The sequence below is a fragment of the Gallus gallus genome, chromosome 8 (assembly GCF_016699485.2).
Source record: "Gallus gallus isolate bGalGal1 chromosome 8, bGalGal1.mat.broiler.GRCg7b, whole genome shotgun sequence".
Lineage (NCBI taxonomy): Eukaryota > Metazoa > Chordata > Aves > Galliformes > Phasianidae > Gallus > Gallus gallus.
The window spans coordinates 20,372,608-20,391,323 of record NC_052539.1 but is presented as its reverse complement, the minus strand read 5'-3'; the positions used below and the strand labels follow the sequence as shown (position 1 = coordinate 20,391,323).

Genomic DNA, 18,716 nt, shown 5'->3' with positions numbered 1-18,716 from the left:
GTTCTAGTACAAGTCAACAGGAGTCCTGTACTTCTAACAAGAGTTGATCAGGCATGAGCCCAGTCCCAAGCTCAGCGACAAGGCAAGAGGAAACGGTTCAAGCTGTGCAAGAAGTACCCCCTTCTAGCAGTATATAGATTTATTGTGGTTCCAAAGAATTTTGTTGACTGTGTTATAGCTGGTTGTAATCGGGTTTCTTTTAACTGAATGCAAGCACCTACAGAAGATGAATCTTCACTTCCTATTCGCTACCTGAAGTTTAGTAATAGGAAGGAAACCCTTATATTACGTGATCTAACACTGGACATGCTCTCTCCCATGCAATTGAAAATAAAACGAAGATATCCTGCTACTAGGGTAATGCAAGGTCCTCATCTGCATTCAATTCTACAGCAGATTTAAGTTGTCTTGGGACATAACCTATGCAGACCTAATTTTGCTCACTCTGGCTGCCTCCAGCATGCTCCTTCACTTAGCATGCCACTCTCCTGGGACAGATGTAGGTACTAAGTGGAGGGCAAAGCAGATAGGGCACAAACAGATGGGTGCTGACCCAAGTCCATGACCAGGCCTTCAAACACATCCTACCTGCAGATACCCAACAAGAAAGGTAGAGGTAGCCTTGGCTTTGCATGAATGCCCCAGAGGTGGTAGATTTCTGCATTGCCAACCTAGTTCTAAGTGCAGAAGACAAGCTGTCATTAACATAGGAATGGTGAATATGAGTCACATCTCTGAAGAAAGATCAGACCTAAGTCAGCTTTTTGAGTGATATGATGGCTTGAGTTGGGCTCCCACAATCTCACACGATCAGCAGCAGAGTTGCATTTTCCCAGCTGAGAGGAGTGAGCTGCACTCCTAAGTCTGTGCCCATGCAGAGAACAGGGCAAGGCGAAGGTCTCATTTCCAAGGACACCATGCAGACAGAGCCCTTTACTGTCGCTCTCTTGGAGCGGATGCTTTCACTGATTCATTAAGCCCCCAATAAAATTTGTTTATATGGATTTGATATTTCTCTTCCCTGAATATAAAGAAGGTCCTTAACGAGGGATAACCGTAGCATGACAATGATTTTAAGACTAACCTTTCCTAGAAGCATAAACTACCTTTTACTTGAAAGTAATTGCCAGCCTTAATTTCCAGCAGAAGCAACGCTACTAGCATCGACAATGCACATCCACCCTGCGTGTCAGGTAGTGCAAGAGGTGCTCGTAGGTCAGCTCTGCAGTGACACCAGGGCAGCCTCCTTCCATCAGAGCCTTTACAAGTGTAGTGGCCACACACTGCCAGCCAACATATGTCATGAGCTGCCTCCACTTGCTGCAATGGCTCATCTAGTAAATCTTGAAACCTTCAGTTCATCACAATGTTTGGGAGAAGATTTAGAGTACTAAGAGAGACCTGTCAAAGAAGCTGGATAGTCTTTCAAAGCTGCCTGAGAAGTCGCAGGGGGTGATGGGGCAGTAATTTACAGGCATGGCATTTAACCTGCAGTAACACCATCCTCTGCACCTGGCATTGCTTTAGCCCATCACTTCTCAAAGGCCATAAACTTCGGACATACAGGTCTTCATTTTTCTTTTGTAGCTGTGGGAAACACAAATCATGTAAAGCTAGAGCTGTGACTTGGCCTGTCCCAAAGGTGATCTGAATGTTAGCCAGATAATGAATACTTGGAGCCTGCTGGGAGGGAAAGGGGTCCAAGAGAGTGAATCTAAGAGAGACTGCTCCCTGCGTGTCTCTCTCTGAAAGAATGCCAAACACTCAGAAATCATGCATCCTTCCATCAATTTTGTTCCCAAGTGACTCAAGCCGACTAGTGGTTTATGGTTAGAGCTTAAGAAAAGAAGATCTGCTTACTGTGAAACAATTTACAAATATGAAGGCACCTTGACTTCGGAATCCCAGTGTCCTTGCTCTCAAAACCTTTGCACTTAAGAAAAGCCCTTTTAAGTCTGTAATAGTAATACTCCACAGATCTTTTGCTAAATCTGGCTCTACTGTAGAAATGACTGCATTCCCAACAGGGTGCTTTCTTTCCTACTGTACACAGGAATGTATAGGAGAAGGGTTTGGACAAGACATGCTAAGATAACAGACGTACAATGGGAGAAGGACATAACAGAGTAGTTCACAGGCGAAGTTAAGCCATAGGAATAGGGCAAATTTTGTGTTCTGATGGAACAAGGACTCCCAAACCAAGGCCTAAAAGAAGTCACAATAAGGTGATCCAACTCTGAGCTCTACACCACATATGGACTTTTTTTCTTAAAGTGGTTTTTTTAAACAATTCATTGTAGCATGGTCAAAACAAACCCAACAAACTAATTCGGAAACTATACACTAAACAAAATAAGCTCTGTACCAAGGGAAGATTTTCAGTGTAGTCATCCTATCAGTTAAGACTTCAAAGGTTGTCTTAAAAAAAAAAAAAGGGCGGGGGGAATGACAAAATATGATTCCAGTGCAAACCCAAAGGACCATAAATCCCAGTACTACCACTGCACATTGAGGACGTGAAATAGGAGGATACCAAGCTTGGTCCAGCATCCCCTGCAGGAGGGCTGGTGGCAGGCCGCTCATTCTGACGCCCTCACCTGCAGCAGGGATGGATCCTGAGGCCAGCTCTGATGGGTTGGGGTTTGGTGCCACAGCTTCAACCCGACTCTCCTTGCCTAACTTCCTGAGGTTGCTTCCATGCACAAAGCCAGTGAAAACACCCACGCAGCTGTTCAAATATTTGATGTCTGAACTGCTTGACATTATTCATTCATCTCAGGCTCATTCAAAACAGATTTCTGGACAAGTGCTGTTATAAATGGATTAAGAGGGCCACTAAATGCAAGGAAGGCCTGATAGGATCACACCTGCTTCTCAGTAACTCAGCCCAAGTGTAAAGAGGGCTCAGAACTTTAGCTCATGCTGACAGCTCTGCAGTACCATCCACAAGCGAGGAAAATGCGAAATGGAGCACAGAGGGCACCGAGCAGAACAAACCAGCTTTGTGGCACTGCTGTTTCAGACCTACAAGAGGAGATGGGGAGCTTCCAGAAGACCCCCAGCCACCACACCTGGCTGATTTGCAATCCAGCAGCGTGCCCTGGGTTCCTTGGCAGGGCTTTGCTACCGAAGGACACGCAGTAATTCACTGCATCCACAGAGCTGCCTAGAGTGCACTGCTAAAACCAATGCCGCTATCCAGAGGTCAATGCTCAAGACCAGAACTTTATCCCAACGTGTTAATAAAGTGAAATCCGACAACTGAATGTTAAGTTGTAAGCCTGACCTAGGAATTCACAGGAGATGCGATCCCAAGGCTGTTATTCATAGGAACAGCTGCGAATCTCACACAGAGGGTCACCTAAAGCCTCAAGAACATAATTCCACACGTGAATTTGAAAATGCTACTTACAGATTAAACCAAAGCACAAACTCTCTTACATCTTGTTGAAGAATTTTTTTGTTCTTGCTGTGCATTTGGCAGGAGGCAACCACTCGTCATGTGCTGCCAGCCCCGACACAATTAGCCTCCCGATGCGAAAGCACCACAATGCTCTGACAGCCTTAATCCCCGCTGCCTCCTTAAGGTCCAGACAAACAGGAGTGAGCAGGCAGGTCAGGCGCTGGGGCCATTAAGCAGAGAAAAAACAAAGTTACAGCTCTGTCTCCAATCCCCATTGCTCTTGCAGCCAGGTGCTCTGACAAGCAATTCCAGCACTGGTATTGAGTGGCACCTCTATAAACCCTGTGACAGTTTGGGAGACAAACTCCCCCATCAATCAGAGTGTACCTATCAAGATCACTTACCTAGAGCGCCCGCTGCCCTCCGGCACTGTGTACACAGCTTTGCTCGGGCTGGCCTTGGAGCAATCCACCTGAGCTCCGATTCAAGTCGGTTTCTGAAAGTGTTAGGTGATCTACAGGAGCAAAAATGCTTCTGAAATACAGAGGCCGAGCTCTGAAAAGCAGGACACGCTCACATGCCTGTTCACCACCACCAGGCTGCAGGCACTGACAGGCTAGAGGAATCAGCTGAGCTTGAAGGAGACAGGGAAACACTTCCCACTTCCTTCCACATACTAATTACTAATGGCTGGCGATAAATCTCATCAGAAATCCTTTTCTTCCCCTTTTCGAAGTTTTCAGAGCACTTTGTTTTCTCCTAAGCTGTCCCCCTATGCCCGAGCATCCTCCCTGACCTCCGCACCACTCCTCAAATCGCAGCTCCTTTGTGCAATCCCCCCCGATGACAGGTCATCTCAACATATCTTCACCGAATGGCAGCTCTGGCTCAGATAGAGAGTCATTAACATGATATATATAAACAGATTCACAGAACAGAGCAGATAAAAGGGCCTCACATTCAAGTCCCTCCTTTTCTCCATCACGCTCGGCAGCAGATGGTCGCAGTGACAACATATGCTGCTTCAGGTGTTGCCACTGCTGCCTCTCGTGCTCACAAGGAGTCTGGCAGACAAGGGAGCAGGAAGGTGGGACAACCAGACCAGTGCAGACCCAGATCTCTCAGCCAAATTTCTTCAGCACAGCAGGGAAAACACAGGCCCACCGTGCTCCTCAGCTCCTACCTGGGCAGAACTGTCAATAAATGCACAGAGAACGGCTGGTCCCCAACACCATCACCCCAAACACAACCAAGGAACAAAATCAAAGCGTTAGCAGTAGTATTTGCCACATTGCTGTTGTGACAGCAGCTACTAGATGCTGCTCATGCTGAAGATTAAACTAATAGGAATAACTTGGGCTTGGCTCTCAGGAGCGAAAGCTTCCTATCAGTATCAGTAACACACCAAATGTTGGATTTAAAGAAAAATTTCTGTAAGCGGGCCTAAATCGAAATCCATCTCAGCATGCAGCCCTACTGGGGCCCGTACTGGCTGGGAAGAGGCATTCATTCTGCTCACAGGTAATTTGCACATGTTCAGGAAAGAGAAAAAGTCTCCCATAAATCTCAGAACTGCAGCCCTCGCTAATTACACTCCTTGCAGTAACCCCTTTCTGCACAACCTCCCCTTCCAGCACGTTCACTCTATTTTCTTAACGAAATGTCACTCGTTGGCTTCTTGCAGAGTAAAAACAATGAGGGCAATAAAAGTAGTTTATGCAGACACACGGCCAGGCCTCACACACACTTCCCGAGAATGGCTCTAAACTGGGTTTATTTCATCAGCTGCTGAAGTATCCCAAACTAGCACTAACAAGACAAGATGGCACGGAAGCTGTTTTGTTTTAAAAGGCGTTTGGGAAGAAAGAAAAAGCCATCAGGGGTTCTCGAAAGCAAGAGAGAGATGGAGAACGAGGCCAACCTCAGCCCTTCTCCACATTTGTAACGCTTCCCCAGCCATATTTTTGGGCAGTCAAATCGTTCCCCCATCCTTCCTAACACAGACAGGGATAGAACACTTCTCCTAGCGACTTTCACAGCCTGTTGCAGGAAAAATGACATTTGGAAGCCACGGAAAGCTGCTTGCAGGACAAGGGTTTCATTTCTCAGGAGCGAGATCCATTTCAAGCGAAACGATGATTTACCTGCAAAACTGACACCCGCCTGTGTCATTACAGCGTGCACCTGAAACAGCAGATGCATCAATGGGAGGCCGTCTGTTAGCTCCCACGGCGGCACAAACGAGCTGCCAGAGAGCCGACGGCTCAGCGGCATCGCGGATGCTTGCAGCAGTTTTTGCTAACAGATCAGAGGAACAGCTGCCTTTAAAGAAAGGGCCATATAATTTTATGACCATTAACATCATTTTGCAGCAACGCGCTGAACAAAGGGCAGGCAAGCTCCGTGGTAAGGGTAAGAGCCAGCTGCTGCGAGGCTCGGGGAAGAGGCACTGGGGAGCTGCCTAGGGGCAGGTTTCTTCTATACCTCCCAGGTACAGACCGTGGCTCCAGATGGGGATGCAAAGATCTGATCTGGTGTGGCACCTCCTGCAAAGCCGCCTCCCCGAGCGCTGCTCCAGCGCCGGTCTCTAAGGTGAGAACAATCTCGTGTTGATCTCAAAGGCTGCTCTTCAAAACCCACAGCCGAAGCACAAAGACGGCAGCAACAGCCACAGCCTTTGCAGCCACTCGTTTTTCAAAGCCGGAGAAAGGTGGATCTGAAAGCTTTTGTTCCCCCGGGGCGAGGGTGGAAACAAACAAAAAAGGAAGAGGGAGAATTAAAGTAATCTTGAATCGCTAAGCAGATTCACATCGCCGGATCAATAAGCACCACTGACAGGGATCACAGGAATGTCGCAACTCTGCCAATAATACAGCAGCCCGGCACGGCTCGCGGGGTGACTTTTCTAAGGCAGCCGAGCATGAAGCAGCAAGGCTGGCGTGCAGCTGGAGCAGCACCCTGGCTTACAGCGGGCCCTGCCAGCGCAGCGCGGCTTGCTTCAAATAACCACGAGCACAGAGATTCCACTTGTCTGGGAAAGATGGGGAAAGGAACAAAATTTCACAGGCCGAGCCCAGGCGCTCTTCCCCCAAACTAATTCTTTTCCAGGCTGGAAAGAAGAAAGAAAAATCAGTGTTAATTTAATCAATTGATCAGCCTATTGATCGGAAAACTGGAGCTGCTAGTTAGCCGTGTGCTGCAATGCCCTCAACTCTGAAACCACAAAACACGCCATCGATTTCTCCGCTCCCAGCTCCAAAACAAGAAATAAAGCCGTGCTTTCAGCGGGAGAGCGACTTTCCAGGATGCGAGCAAACGATTGCAACCGGCCAGGAAACAGGGCCCGGCGCACCCCGCCACTTCCAAACTGAAATTAGTTACAGATGCAGTCACGGTGCCTTGTGTAAACTCTATCGATTGGGTAGCTGACAGTCTTCGGAGCCTCCATGCTAGGACAATCAATCCGGCTGCAGTGTCACCTGCCACTTTGCTGAACAGTTGACAATGCAATTATCCAGTGTGGAGGCAGGGAGTTGGCGTGTGTCAAACGCAGTTAGCCACTTTCCGGGCACTACTCGATAATGCGTTTCACCACCGAGTGTAAGAAGCGACATGCGGAGACAGGAGCTGTTTAAAGCCATTGAGACCCGTGCTCCTTTTTCCTTTAGAAAAATCTCACTGCCCCTGACTTAACAACTGTATTCTAAAATGCTATTAAAATCACGTCAATCAGCCGCGCGGTGCTCCGGGCTGAGGTTTGACCCGCGGCTCCCAGAAGAAGGTTGCAGTTCTGGCAAAACTGCAGACGCTTGGGGAGAAAACATAAAGATTATCAAACGAGTGTCTTCAAGCCTAGGACTTGCAAAACAGAAGCAGACAGACCACGAGGAGAATGGATTGGAGAGAGCAGCTAAGCAAGAAGAGCAGATGGGACTGGAAGGTCTGACACCGCATGTCTGAAACCTAGGAAAATTGAAGTTTAAGGGGATGCTGTCAACTTGAGATCCAGTCAGTTTCAAAAAACTGAGTAGTTTCGGGTGCTCTACCTGATCCCTTACTCCCCCTGCCAATTTTCAGGGCTTTACAACTGCTTCTTCTGTTTTCTTTTTAATTAATTTTTTCCTCCTTCCTCTGTTGCTGGGTGGCAGACATCCCCTCCCCCCCCCTCACGTGTTATACATAACGCCATCAAATGGAGAGAAGTTCCCTTCTTCCCACAGCAACTCTTTTTCTGGTCAGGATGACTGTTGCTGTTACATAAATCAAAACAGCAAGAGATTTAGTTGATTGTGCTCCTCACAGCTAATGCGTTCTGGCAGTTTGAGCACAAAAATTAGGTTCTCAGATTTTTGCATGCGTTAAAGTTAATGAAAATGCAGCATCAACAATCACGACTTTTAGTGTCCATAAGCACTGATTTCTTTTTTCTTCTTCTTTTTTTCCCCCCTAAGTTAATGCGATTTTTACTTTGCTGAGTCCTATTAATCACATTGTGTTCCAAAATGATGAAACCAATTGCTTGAAGCATTATGTGAACTTTAAACACACACAATATTGAGCAACACTTACATGGTGGTTCATGATGGTTTTTCTATGGAAGGTAGGATTTCTTTTAAATTTCCAATCAGATTATTCTCACCCGTTCGTACTACTGACTGAAGTCAGCCCCTGACATCAATACACAACACAGTGCCTAAGAGATATTTATTAGTCACAGAGCCCTCAAATTCTATACATCATTACAAGCTACGGTGAAATAGTCAAGCATATGGAAAAATCACATGGGCTATAAGACTACGTAAACAGATCCATAGCATTTTTAGCTCAAGTATTACCTTACAGAGATGTATTTCCTCTCAAAGGGGAGATGCCAACATGAAGAAATGCTTGGGCTACTCCATCAGACAAGTACAAAGTGCTGTCCTTCAGCAACGAGGGGATTACCAGGATTACCACCATTTTACACTAGGGCTGAGGTAAGGCATACAAGCGTTCTGGGACCAAACAGCCCCCTAAAGAGAGGTTAAGGCATAAAATAAGCACTTGAGAAACATTAGATTTACACATCTCACCCACTTCAAAGCTTACAACAGGTAGAAGTGGCCAGCAGAACGTAGAAAGCCGAACACAGGAAAGCAAAGTTGCCAACAAGGAGGGGGTGGGAAGGACATTCAGATGTGTAGATGCAGTACTGCATTCACCTTACAGACTAAGCCACGAAGAAAACTGCTGCTGGAAACGTGACGGAGAAAGGCAATGAACTGAGTTCTTGCTAAGTAGGAAGAAGAATTTCATTATGGCAAAGACTCCCCATGCTCTCACCACAGACTCCTCTGCATCCAAGTTGAAGTCTGCTTCAGCCTGACAGGGCAAAATGAATGAATTCTGACTCATCCCATAGAAATGGGGAAGATGATTCTGGTTACTCAATCACTCTTCCAAAAAGGCCTACATATACCAATGACATTTTATTTCCCACATGGTCTCGCAGGAGAAGGTGCACTTTTCAGCTCAAACACCTTTGCTGAATTTGAGTATATCGGCTTATACCCTCTTATTGGTATGACCCTAAATGCCATGTGAAGCTCATCACATAGAAAAACAGAAAATCCCCCCCCATCTACAGAAGCTTTCCTGCATGCTCCATTATATCGTATATGAAAAAGGCGGCACATCTGGTTACTAAGGGGTTCTAGCTGTTTCAACCTCTTCTGCCACTATCTTTACAGCATTAGAGAAGTTCATTAGAGAATTTGTTTCCTCATGCTCAGTTTCCCTGCACGTGTAAGAAACAGGCAGTATTTTGTTGGAAGAGTTTGATGATTGTTATGTTGCACTGAGCAGTACAGCTGAGTTTTCCTCTTCTTTTTGGAGCTTTCCGCCCTGGTAGTTACCAGACAAAGGTCACTGTGCTCACCAAAACCTTCTGCTGTGGCAGAACTGAAGAGCATCTCCTTATATTCTGAGGACAGGACTTTACACTTGTGAATGTGCTTCTAATGCTAGAGGTCTTTAGAAAGAAAACAAATGGAGGAACATGTAGCTATTGCCATAGGGCTTTCATGGACAACTAACCTATGGAGGAAGAAGGGCAGTCTACAGCATTTGCTACTCAAACCAATGCCCATCTGATTCTGCAGATAAAGCTGGCTGAGGGAATGCAGCCATCTGCTGTAAACTTCCACACATTTTAATATAGTCTCACTTTCTACGCAGCTGCCCTAATTCTACACAACATGAGATTCAATGCAAACAGGTATCCTGGGATAACTACAGTTGGTTACAGCTTATAAGGCCTTACCAAGTCTCTCATGCATTAACTGATGCTGCTCTTTTCCCTTGCTTAAGACATGAACAAATGGATAACAAGCCCTTTGCTAGCCTGGGAGCAGAGGAGCATGGAGATGGTTGGACTAGATGATCTTAGAGGTCTTTTTCAAACTTAATGATTCTCTGAAAGAGAAGCTTGAGTCAAGCAATCCTCAATTCATCTTTGGAAGCATTCGCAATCCATCAGTTGGATCCTTGTCATCGTGGCAATCTTTCTTAGAAGGCATTCTTCCCTGAAAATTCCCTGCTTGCCATTAACACTTTCAAAGTCTCTCTTCTGTGTTATTTTCAAGGAAACCAACCTGCTGAAGAAACCCCCACAAGCAACGGTGACCGTCTTGCTTCCATGTCCAGAGGAAAGCTCTGCCCTGGGGAAGATGGAAGAGAGGAGGATGGTGCGGGTAGAGAGAACTTGGCCACAATTCTTCAGCCTTTTCATATCTAAAGAGGACAGCAATCTCAGTTCTATCAGACCGCATGGTTCGTGCTTTAAATGGTACTTGCTACCAGCTTGCGTTCCCTGTCGCTGTCTCCCTCCCTTTGAAGCAGACTGGACAGCTTCCTCAAGCTGGCGTTATCACTCCCTCTAACCACTCTTGGCAGGCAATCTAATTCCCCCTGAAAAGGTCACCGCCATTTTAACTGCCTTTCAATCACATTAAGCACGCTGCCGCTCGTGCTCAGAGCGCTGCGCCTGCAGCTCTCCTGACTGAGGTGCGATCGATAAACTGACATCCCGTCCCCCCGCCAGCCCCAGCCTCTCCCCTCCCGGACAGCCCCTTCCCAGAGCGAGTGGCCGGAGATGGAGTGGGAAGAAGCCCTCCTCGAGCACAAGGCAGCAGAAGGGAGCTGCTAACCTGCTGTTTGCTCATCTACTTTGTCCCATCTGCTGGGGAACAGAAGGGTGCGAGCATCCCCTACCCCCAGCCCTACAGAGGCACGACTTCACAGGACAGTTTGCTCAGGCACCGGCCCAGCCACCTTTGAAGCTGTGTTACAAAGAACAAGCCTCCCTCAAGCTTCCCTCAATGCAATCATTACCGTTATCTCTCCCCCCGTGCTTTTTTTTTTTTTTTGCAGTTACGAGTTCTGTGTTCCACCCATCGATCCCTGTGTAAGACACTGTTTTAAGTCCTCCTGCCTTTTGACTGTGCTAAGCCGTTTAAGAGATGACAGCGGCTTCTATCAGCGCAAAGCTGATGTGATTCTTTCCAGATAAAGCACTTTTTTTCACTCCCCCCCCTCCCTTTTCCTTCTTTCAAGTAAGAGACACACACACAAAAAGAGACAGTGAATCTTTCAAAGAAAAAAAACCCTTTTGAACTTCCCTCAGGAAATCTTTAAAGGGATAACCTTACAGTGTAAACACTGCAATAGGGTAACGTGCATCCATTCTGGAGAGGAACAGAAGAATTGCTACAAATACGTTGAGGGGTAAAAAAAAACAACAACCCAGAGAGGAGCCACTCGATGCTTTCACTTGTGAAGCCTCGTTGGCTTCCTAAACAGAGAAACTCATTAGACAAAGATGGCATGAAATAATCCCCTGTAACAAAGACCATCAGAGAGGGATGATCCGGGGACATGGGGACAGATGGTTCAGGAATTTCAAAAGAAATTTCAGTCTTGTGACAGTTCTGAGATAGGGAAATATTTTATTAACACTTCTGTAGGGCTGCACATTTTGAAGCAAGAGCTTGATTAAAATAGCAGTAGGTATTTCGTGCTGGTAGCCTTCTGCACTCATCTTCAATGTAAGAAAGAAACCTCTCCAACTATGAATTCCTGCTTCAAACAGGACCTCTGCTGAAACAAAACTATCCCAAATCCTATCTAATTGCCAATAATCTTCATTTAGACCCTGCACGGATCCAGTTTGGGGTAAGCACATGAAGCAATGGCAGACGATGCTTTGTGAAGCCAGGAGGACCTCTAGAAGTACTAAATAACTCCTGACTGAATGCCTTCACCAAGCCCAACTGCTTAAGAGACAACATACTAATCTCAGCACTTCTCACTTAGGTTGTATTCCTGCTTGCTACTATCTCCTTTTCTTTCCAACTGCTGTGTCAAGTACTCTGAGCCATGGCAAGCAAGGAGTACTTCAGCTCTGCTGGACTTCCTAAGACAGCCCCTCAGGTGAGACGAGCAAGTCTTCCCTGCAACAGCTTTGGGAGCAAGAAAGCTCCATCTTGGGAACCTCACAAGTGAGGCTTTCAGCCTGTGATTACTCTCAAGTATTAGACCACCTTCCAGAAAATCTGAGCTGGGCTGTTACTGTCCTTGAATTGCTTTCAAGGCAAAAAAGATTTCCCAGCCTTCCCTCACCTGAAAAACTGACAAGATCTTTCAGCAAAGCTTTCCTGACCTTGAGAGGCACATAAACATGCCCATTAACCAAAGATGATAAGAATAAGCAGCCAGGAACCTGTGCTAAGTCTGAGCTGCTTCTGTAACGCTGCCCACAGTCCGGGCTGACTCACGCAATACATGCTGGCCACAGCATCCTGCTCCACTCACCATCCAGCTGTGACATCTCCTCCCAGCAACACACCACTGAAACCAAAATTGATGAGACACATGGATGTCTATTCTCCCCTCTGGTTTTATGTATTTCCCCATGTCAACTGTTTAGACATCCCTGACATCCCTGCAGCCTGGCAAAGGCTGTCTGGCATTATAAAAGGCCTTTGATTTCCACGTCGCTGCTACTTTACAGCAAAGGGAACAGAGCCAAACGCAAAGCCTCGGGTGACAAGGGTTAATGAGGGCCTTGCCAACTCCAGACAAAGCAGGTTTAAGCACTGGAGAGCATCTCTAGAACACCGTGTTGTGCTTCAAGGCTGTACAATAGGAACTCTGTCCCTAGAACAAGGGAAGAACCAACACTGGCTGAGAAAGGAAAAGGACAGTCAGCTTAGCTTTACCTGAGAGTGCACAAAGCAGGTCTGACCAACAAAGACCAGAGAAAACAGGAGAATCACTGAAGGGAGCATGAAAAAGTATAACTTCCTTAAAAAGAAATTCAGTCAGCTAACTAGGGGAGCTTTCCAGCTTTGCTTTGGCTTCCCATGTTTTATGGAAGCCTCTGGCATAGAGTAGGTAGGTACCCCGCAGATATCATCTAGACATCCCAAAACATTAGACAGAAAGTTGGTGTTAAGTAGTATCCTGCCTAGAGCATAGCATCCTGCATCAAGAGCAGGAGGCTAAACCAAAGGTCCTTCCCATCAGGGCAATTACAGAGGGTTTGCCCATGCTCACCTCTTCCAGTTTGCTGATACTTTACTGCATCGGTCCACATCACTAAACGCCCTTGACAGTGCCATGCAGATCTCAGTAAGGAAAGAAGAGACAGACCCCATAATTCTCAATGGAAGCAAGGCTGTTTCCGTACATCAGATTCAGAGATTAACATGCAGTGAGCTAGCAGAGAAGGCTGCAGCCATGACTGCTGTTACAATCTCTCTAACTTCTGGTAGTGGAGCAAAGTAGTTGATTTATTTAATGCAAATTAACACACCTGAGAACTCCAGTTTAAATAAGCAGTATCAAGGAGTAAACCCTCTGCATTTATGCAGCCTAACCCTATCAGTTACACACACTTTGTCAACCCAGAGCCTCATATGAAGAACACCCTGACTGAAGTAGTATGAAAACTTCAGGCCATACATCAGTGAATTAATTCAGACGCAAATGGGAATATTATCCAGGTGAAGACAGCACAATGCTTCAGCCAAAGAAAGTGGAAGACTGTGCTCTCTTCCAAAATTCAGCTGTTTGGTACGCAGAGTGCATGAGTACACTCTGTATGTGTGTGGTGTGTCAGGAATTAACTGAGTAGCCTGTCTCATCAGGACTAGTAGAGACAGAAGCACACAGGCATCCCACGCTTCTCTGCTACTGATTATAGTAACTGTACTAAAGAAAAGCCTAAGGCCCTGAATGATCTCATCAGACCACTACCCAGTATCATTCAACTCTCCATGCTGGAAAAAAGTAACAAAAATGAAGGCCACAGACACAGAAAGCAAACAACATGAGCTTCGATGGGTAGCCTTTTAAATCTGCAGAAGCTGCTCCTTCACCTCCGTGCTCCTGATACCTGCTCTAATACGATTTAATTTCAGAGGAAGGTAAGAGCAGATCAGGAGTGCCAGGTTGCCACTGAGCACATGACTGGCTTTTAAGACCAAGTCCCTTACTTAGCAGCCTTTCCCCTTGAGATATTTTAAATTAAAATCCAAGCTGATATAGGAAGAGATTACATCCCACCCTCTTTATTGAACGGAGGGAGCCAGCATTCCTCCCCTCATTAGGTATGCACTACGTGGATTGCTTGTGAGACTCTCCTTAGTGCCAGAGGTTTGTGCCAAAGAACAGTTTAGTAAATCCTCCTCCTCGAGGCCAAAAGGCTGAGTGTAAGAGAGGGGCCAGGTTTCTAGCTAAAATTACATTCACCAATAAAGCTCACGAGAGGTCAAATTTTGCCATAACTCACTCTCTCCTCAGTAACTGATTTCCCCGTCACTGGGGAAGGAGCAGAAGAAGGAGGAAAAATAAAATGTGTTTGTCTGGGAGCCCTAAGGGCTTGCAGTGCTGGAGGTGCAGAGCAGGTTTCTGGATTCTCATTTATCAACCTTAAAAGGGATGGAGTGATAAATGCACAACCGGGCCTTTAATATTTTATGCAGGTGCTAAAGCGACTTAGCTGTCACCTTCAATACATCACCAGAGGCTGATACACCAGCTTTCGTCACTCCAGGCTGGGAATTTTTACAGTTTCATTTCTATTTCCGTCTCTTCACATATTTCCACGTATATCTTACTACGTGTAACACATAACAATCTATTTTCCCCAAATGATCTCCCCATTCTACCCATTCCCCTCTTTAACCACATTTCTTGAGCAAGAAATAATACCACGCGTTTGCTCAAGACTTGCACAACTTTTGAATCTTATCATTCCAGAGGGGCAGAAAGCTGAAATTGCTTTACTTTCTTGCAAAGGGTTAAGGTCCCATTCTTTGTGAGAGAACTTCCAGGTCCCTCCCTTTAACAACAAGCAACAGTCACCTACCACAGCAGAATGATTTACAAGGGACTCAAAACATCGGCGCACCTCGAAATCCTCCCTCCAGGAGAGTAGTGGCCCGTATCCTCTTCTGCCCACACCACTCGTATTCTTCAAAGCGGTTGCCATTCTCATTCTCGATGTCCACAGAGTCATCCTCAGTCATGCATGAGCCTTCTCTCTGCACAGGGGAAAGTGGGGACAGCGTTGAGATGTATGTAATAGCAATACAGGGTTAACAACTCAGGGTGAGACAGAGAAGGAAAGCTGGACTGTTCCCAGGGTAGCATTTGCTCCCCTCCCCATTCCCAGCAATCTGAGCTCAGAAGTAAATGGGAACTAGAAGAATCAAAAAGTCAAAAGAAGTGGCATGGAGTCATCACTTTTGCACAAGCAAAACTCAGCTCTGGTTCTTATGACACTGTGTGCATTTCAATATGTGTTCCCATACGTGGAACACAGTTTCCCTATTTATCATGCAAACAACAGATTCCTTTGATCCCCGGCACAAAGAAGCTCCCAGGATACAGGAACTGACAAGGAATGCTCTCCTGGAGCATTACTGAAGCACAATGATCAAAAGACACCTGTCTTTACACCATGCACTTCTTGAGACAACAAGAATGAATGAATTTGTTATCTCTGCTATGGGCTTTCCCTGCAAAACAAGCACAGAAAGCCCTATGACAATTCTCTCACCCCTGGAGCTTCTTCCTCCTTATTCCTTGCTGTCTTTGGGAAAAAACAGCAAGAGAACAGTTCTGCTTAAACACAGTTTCTGGAGTAAGGTGGTCATGAAACATTTACAAGTGCCAGCCTGTTACAAAAGAACCCAACAAAAGTAATCCCAATGCTGTGACTGTTCAGAAGGAACTCTTCTTGCTGTGCTGCATAGGAAACATAGCACTATAAAAGGCTTCACATACTCAACAGCTCTACACTTACTGTCTACAGCTTAGACTTCAGCAAGTGAAAGAGTGCAGAAAATAAAAAGAGTCACTAATGCAAAACAGGAGAAAATCCAGAAGAATCCACCTTCCAAGACAAAGGAAGTGACTACAGATCTCAGGGAGACATAGTTAGCATTGCCTGCAAGCTCAACAGCGTTAGTGTTTGCCCCACGTTAGGTCAGACAAAGCTGGGAGTAGGGAGAAGGGAATGGCAGCTGGCGATCCTGCTGCGCCTCTACCTTTGCAAGGCATTGTTCCACATGCCTACTCATCTCCTCCTCGGATCCTGACAGAGGTCGGTTGCAGAGGGGACATACCTGCCCTTCATCTTGCTTCCTCCGTTTCATTTTTCCAATCCGAGCTGCATGGACAAAGCAAGGAAAGAAAAAAAAAAAAGAAAGAAAGAGAAAGGAAGACATGTCAAGTTTGTGGATCCATCCATTCCCTACACAGAAACTTGTTCTGATCACAGAAAGTCACTGCAGTGCCCAAAAAGCCTCGGACAAATTATGTAAGACAGCCACTTTCAGGAGCGTCTCCTGCATGCCCTAAATGATTCCTTCCCAAACTGTCACAAACAGATCTTAGTAGCAGGTAGCATTTATGGAAAGATCCTTGCTGTGAAAAAAGCAGCACCTACCCTAGATAGCTTCTGTCTCTCCCTGTTATTTGTATTTCACTATTCTAATGTATAGAGAGACTGCCTTCTGGAGGGCATGCTCTGGGAAACAAACATGTTAGGAATCACGCTGATTAGAAAAAGCAGCCAAGGTAGCCTGTTGCTTAATATGATCTCTGGTTAATTTGAGCCATCGTTTAATGTGATCAAAACATCTGGAACCAAATCATTTGCATTAAATAGAACTTCTGTCCTTTATTATGATGGCTTTAGGCAGGTATTACTGAATAACTCAATCACTGGCTGCAGGAAAGTTCCTATTTAATTAATGTGGAAGGTCAAAATTCTGAATGAGAGACAAGGAAAAGCCCAAGGAAAGCCCGTGTGATAATGAGAGATGACACCACCAAAAAGCTGCATTAGCCAGAAATCGTTCCTGACATGGTGAGCGCTGCGGCGTGCTCTGAAAGCCTTTGTCCCTGAAGCCTGTGAGATAACAGCTCCCTGCAGCCAGAGACAACGAGAATGGTGCTGGAATGCCAGGACCACACCAGGGTACAGGAAAGTTTGTGTCAACCGTCTCCTATAGAGCATCGGATTCGCGCATTCACAACATCGTGTGATTTATGAAGCTGGAGCTGTATGCACCAGCACAGCCTTGAAACTGGGCTTTCTTGTTGGCTTCTCTGGACATAGGAATCTCTGGGTTTGGATATGCTTTCCCACAACCCAGAATTCGGAATATTCACCTTCCCCTTCAGCCTGAAGCTCCAGTATGAAGAAGGCTTCGTATTACCCCAAGCATTGCTTTTCCTCACTGAAAGCAAGCAGATTTGCAAAAAAAAGATTCCTCCAAAACAAACCTGTGCTCCTGGCATCGCAAAAAGGATTCTGCAAGCACAACTCTCCTACAATAAGAGACAACTCCAACCAAAGCAGGAGTGTTTTAGAGACCCGGTACTTTGAACAATAGCAGCTCTCTTGAGTAAGTGCACGCTGCTTTCATCTGGTGTTGGAATTTCACAGTCTGTACTTCAGTGTTCCTGGTAGGATGTTTTGTTAAGTTTCCCTCCTACTTTGTCTGCTTAAGCCAGTTATTTTACTTGCAGCGTCAGCTTTTACTCCAGAAGTAAACTGCATGACTTCCAGTCAATACAAAAGCAAACAATAATCACCAAATGTTATTTCAGATTTCAGAGCACCCAAATGAATTATACTCCACTTCTAATTAAAACAACGACCCCTAAGGTCTTCTGTTTTCTCTCCCCATTTGGAAGCCCCCAAACCACCCCTTCCAAGCTGGCACTGCCCTACTACCAGGGGTAGCGTTCAACCATACTCTGTCTGGTTTGTACTTTAATGCATGAGAGCTTCTTCAAGTTCTGGGTCAGGGAGTACCTACACCCCCTAGCAGGGCTCCTTCCACTGTGTTTCAGATGCTCCTCTTGGCCTCGCTAGCCTGTAGAACTGGTACCAAAGAGGGGAGCAGGCTGGAAACTGACTTGATCATGCACCAGTAAACACCCATCTGACCAGGAAAAAACATGCAGGAAGACAGAAAGCAAGCTTTCTCTATCCTGGTGACAGATACCTGTCCCTCAGCTCGCCCTGTTTTTAAACAGGGAAATGGAGGGAAGGAGCATTATAATATTCTGGTAGGGCTCAGCAGGCGGCTCCTTGGCGAAGCAGCCCTCGTAGCTCCAGTGTCACAAGTGAATAAGCCACTGGACGGAAGAGGTGTCGAAACCAAATCCCCTGCCATTTTCATTCTGTGGTCATTAGTGGTGCCCACAGAGGCCCGGCGTGCCCCTGGCTGACAGCAGAAAACCAAAGGGACTGCTGCAGCTTCGAAAGCCCATCCCGAGCCACATTTTCCATACCCGACACGCAGCCCTGCCATCACTTCCAATCAGCACGGCAGGGACAGAGCGGCCCCAAAGGCAGGGGGTGATTGTGGTGCTGTCCCGAAGGGGAACCACTCAAAAGAACACGCAAGTGAGACCACAGGATTCTTAATTAGTGTTGATAGATGCGATCATTTCTAATTAGCTCACTAATCCCTCTCCCCCACACTCCTGTCGCAGGAGCTTGGGAGAAGAAAGGGGAAAAAAAACCAACATGATTCCCTCTTGTAATTCAGCAAGATAAAAAACACAGGCAGCAGCAGTTTGGGCTTCCAAATCTCTGCTGCCTTCCCATAGGAGGGGAGAGAGGGAGCCAGGCCACCCTCCACAGGTGAAAGGGACCAAGCGTCTTTCTCACAGCTCTTCCCGTCTAGGCTTAAGAATTATTAATGCTTAAGGATTAGGTTATGCTCTGGCCCAGAAAAATTTCCTGGAA

At 46.2% G+C, this 18,716-nt stretch overlaps 1 protein-coding gene across 13 annotated transcripts in view; it reads right to left on the bottom strand.

The window, feature by feature from the left end:
- Nucleotides 1-18,716, bottom strand: part of RNF220 (ring finger protein 220) — a 165,621-nt gene that overhangs the window by 28,824 nt on the left and 118,081 nt on the right. For 10 of the 13 annotated variants that reach the window (NM_001109987.3, XM_040704659.2, XM_040704658.2 and 7 more), the window contains 2 exons: nt 15,997-16,118; nt 14,856-14,988 (listed from right to left, as the gene is read on the bottom strand). In NM_001109987.3, coding sequence (NP_001103457.1) covers nt 14,856-14,988; nt 15,997-16,118 — 255 coding nt within the window. The remainder of the gene's footprint in view (nt 1-14,855; nt 14,989-15,996; nt 16,119-18,716) is intronic. The other 3 variants (XM_015291000.4, XM_015291001.4, XM_040704662.2) reach the window with 1 other exon arrangement.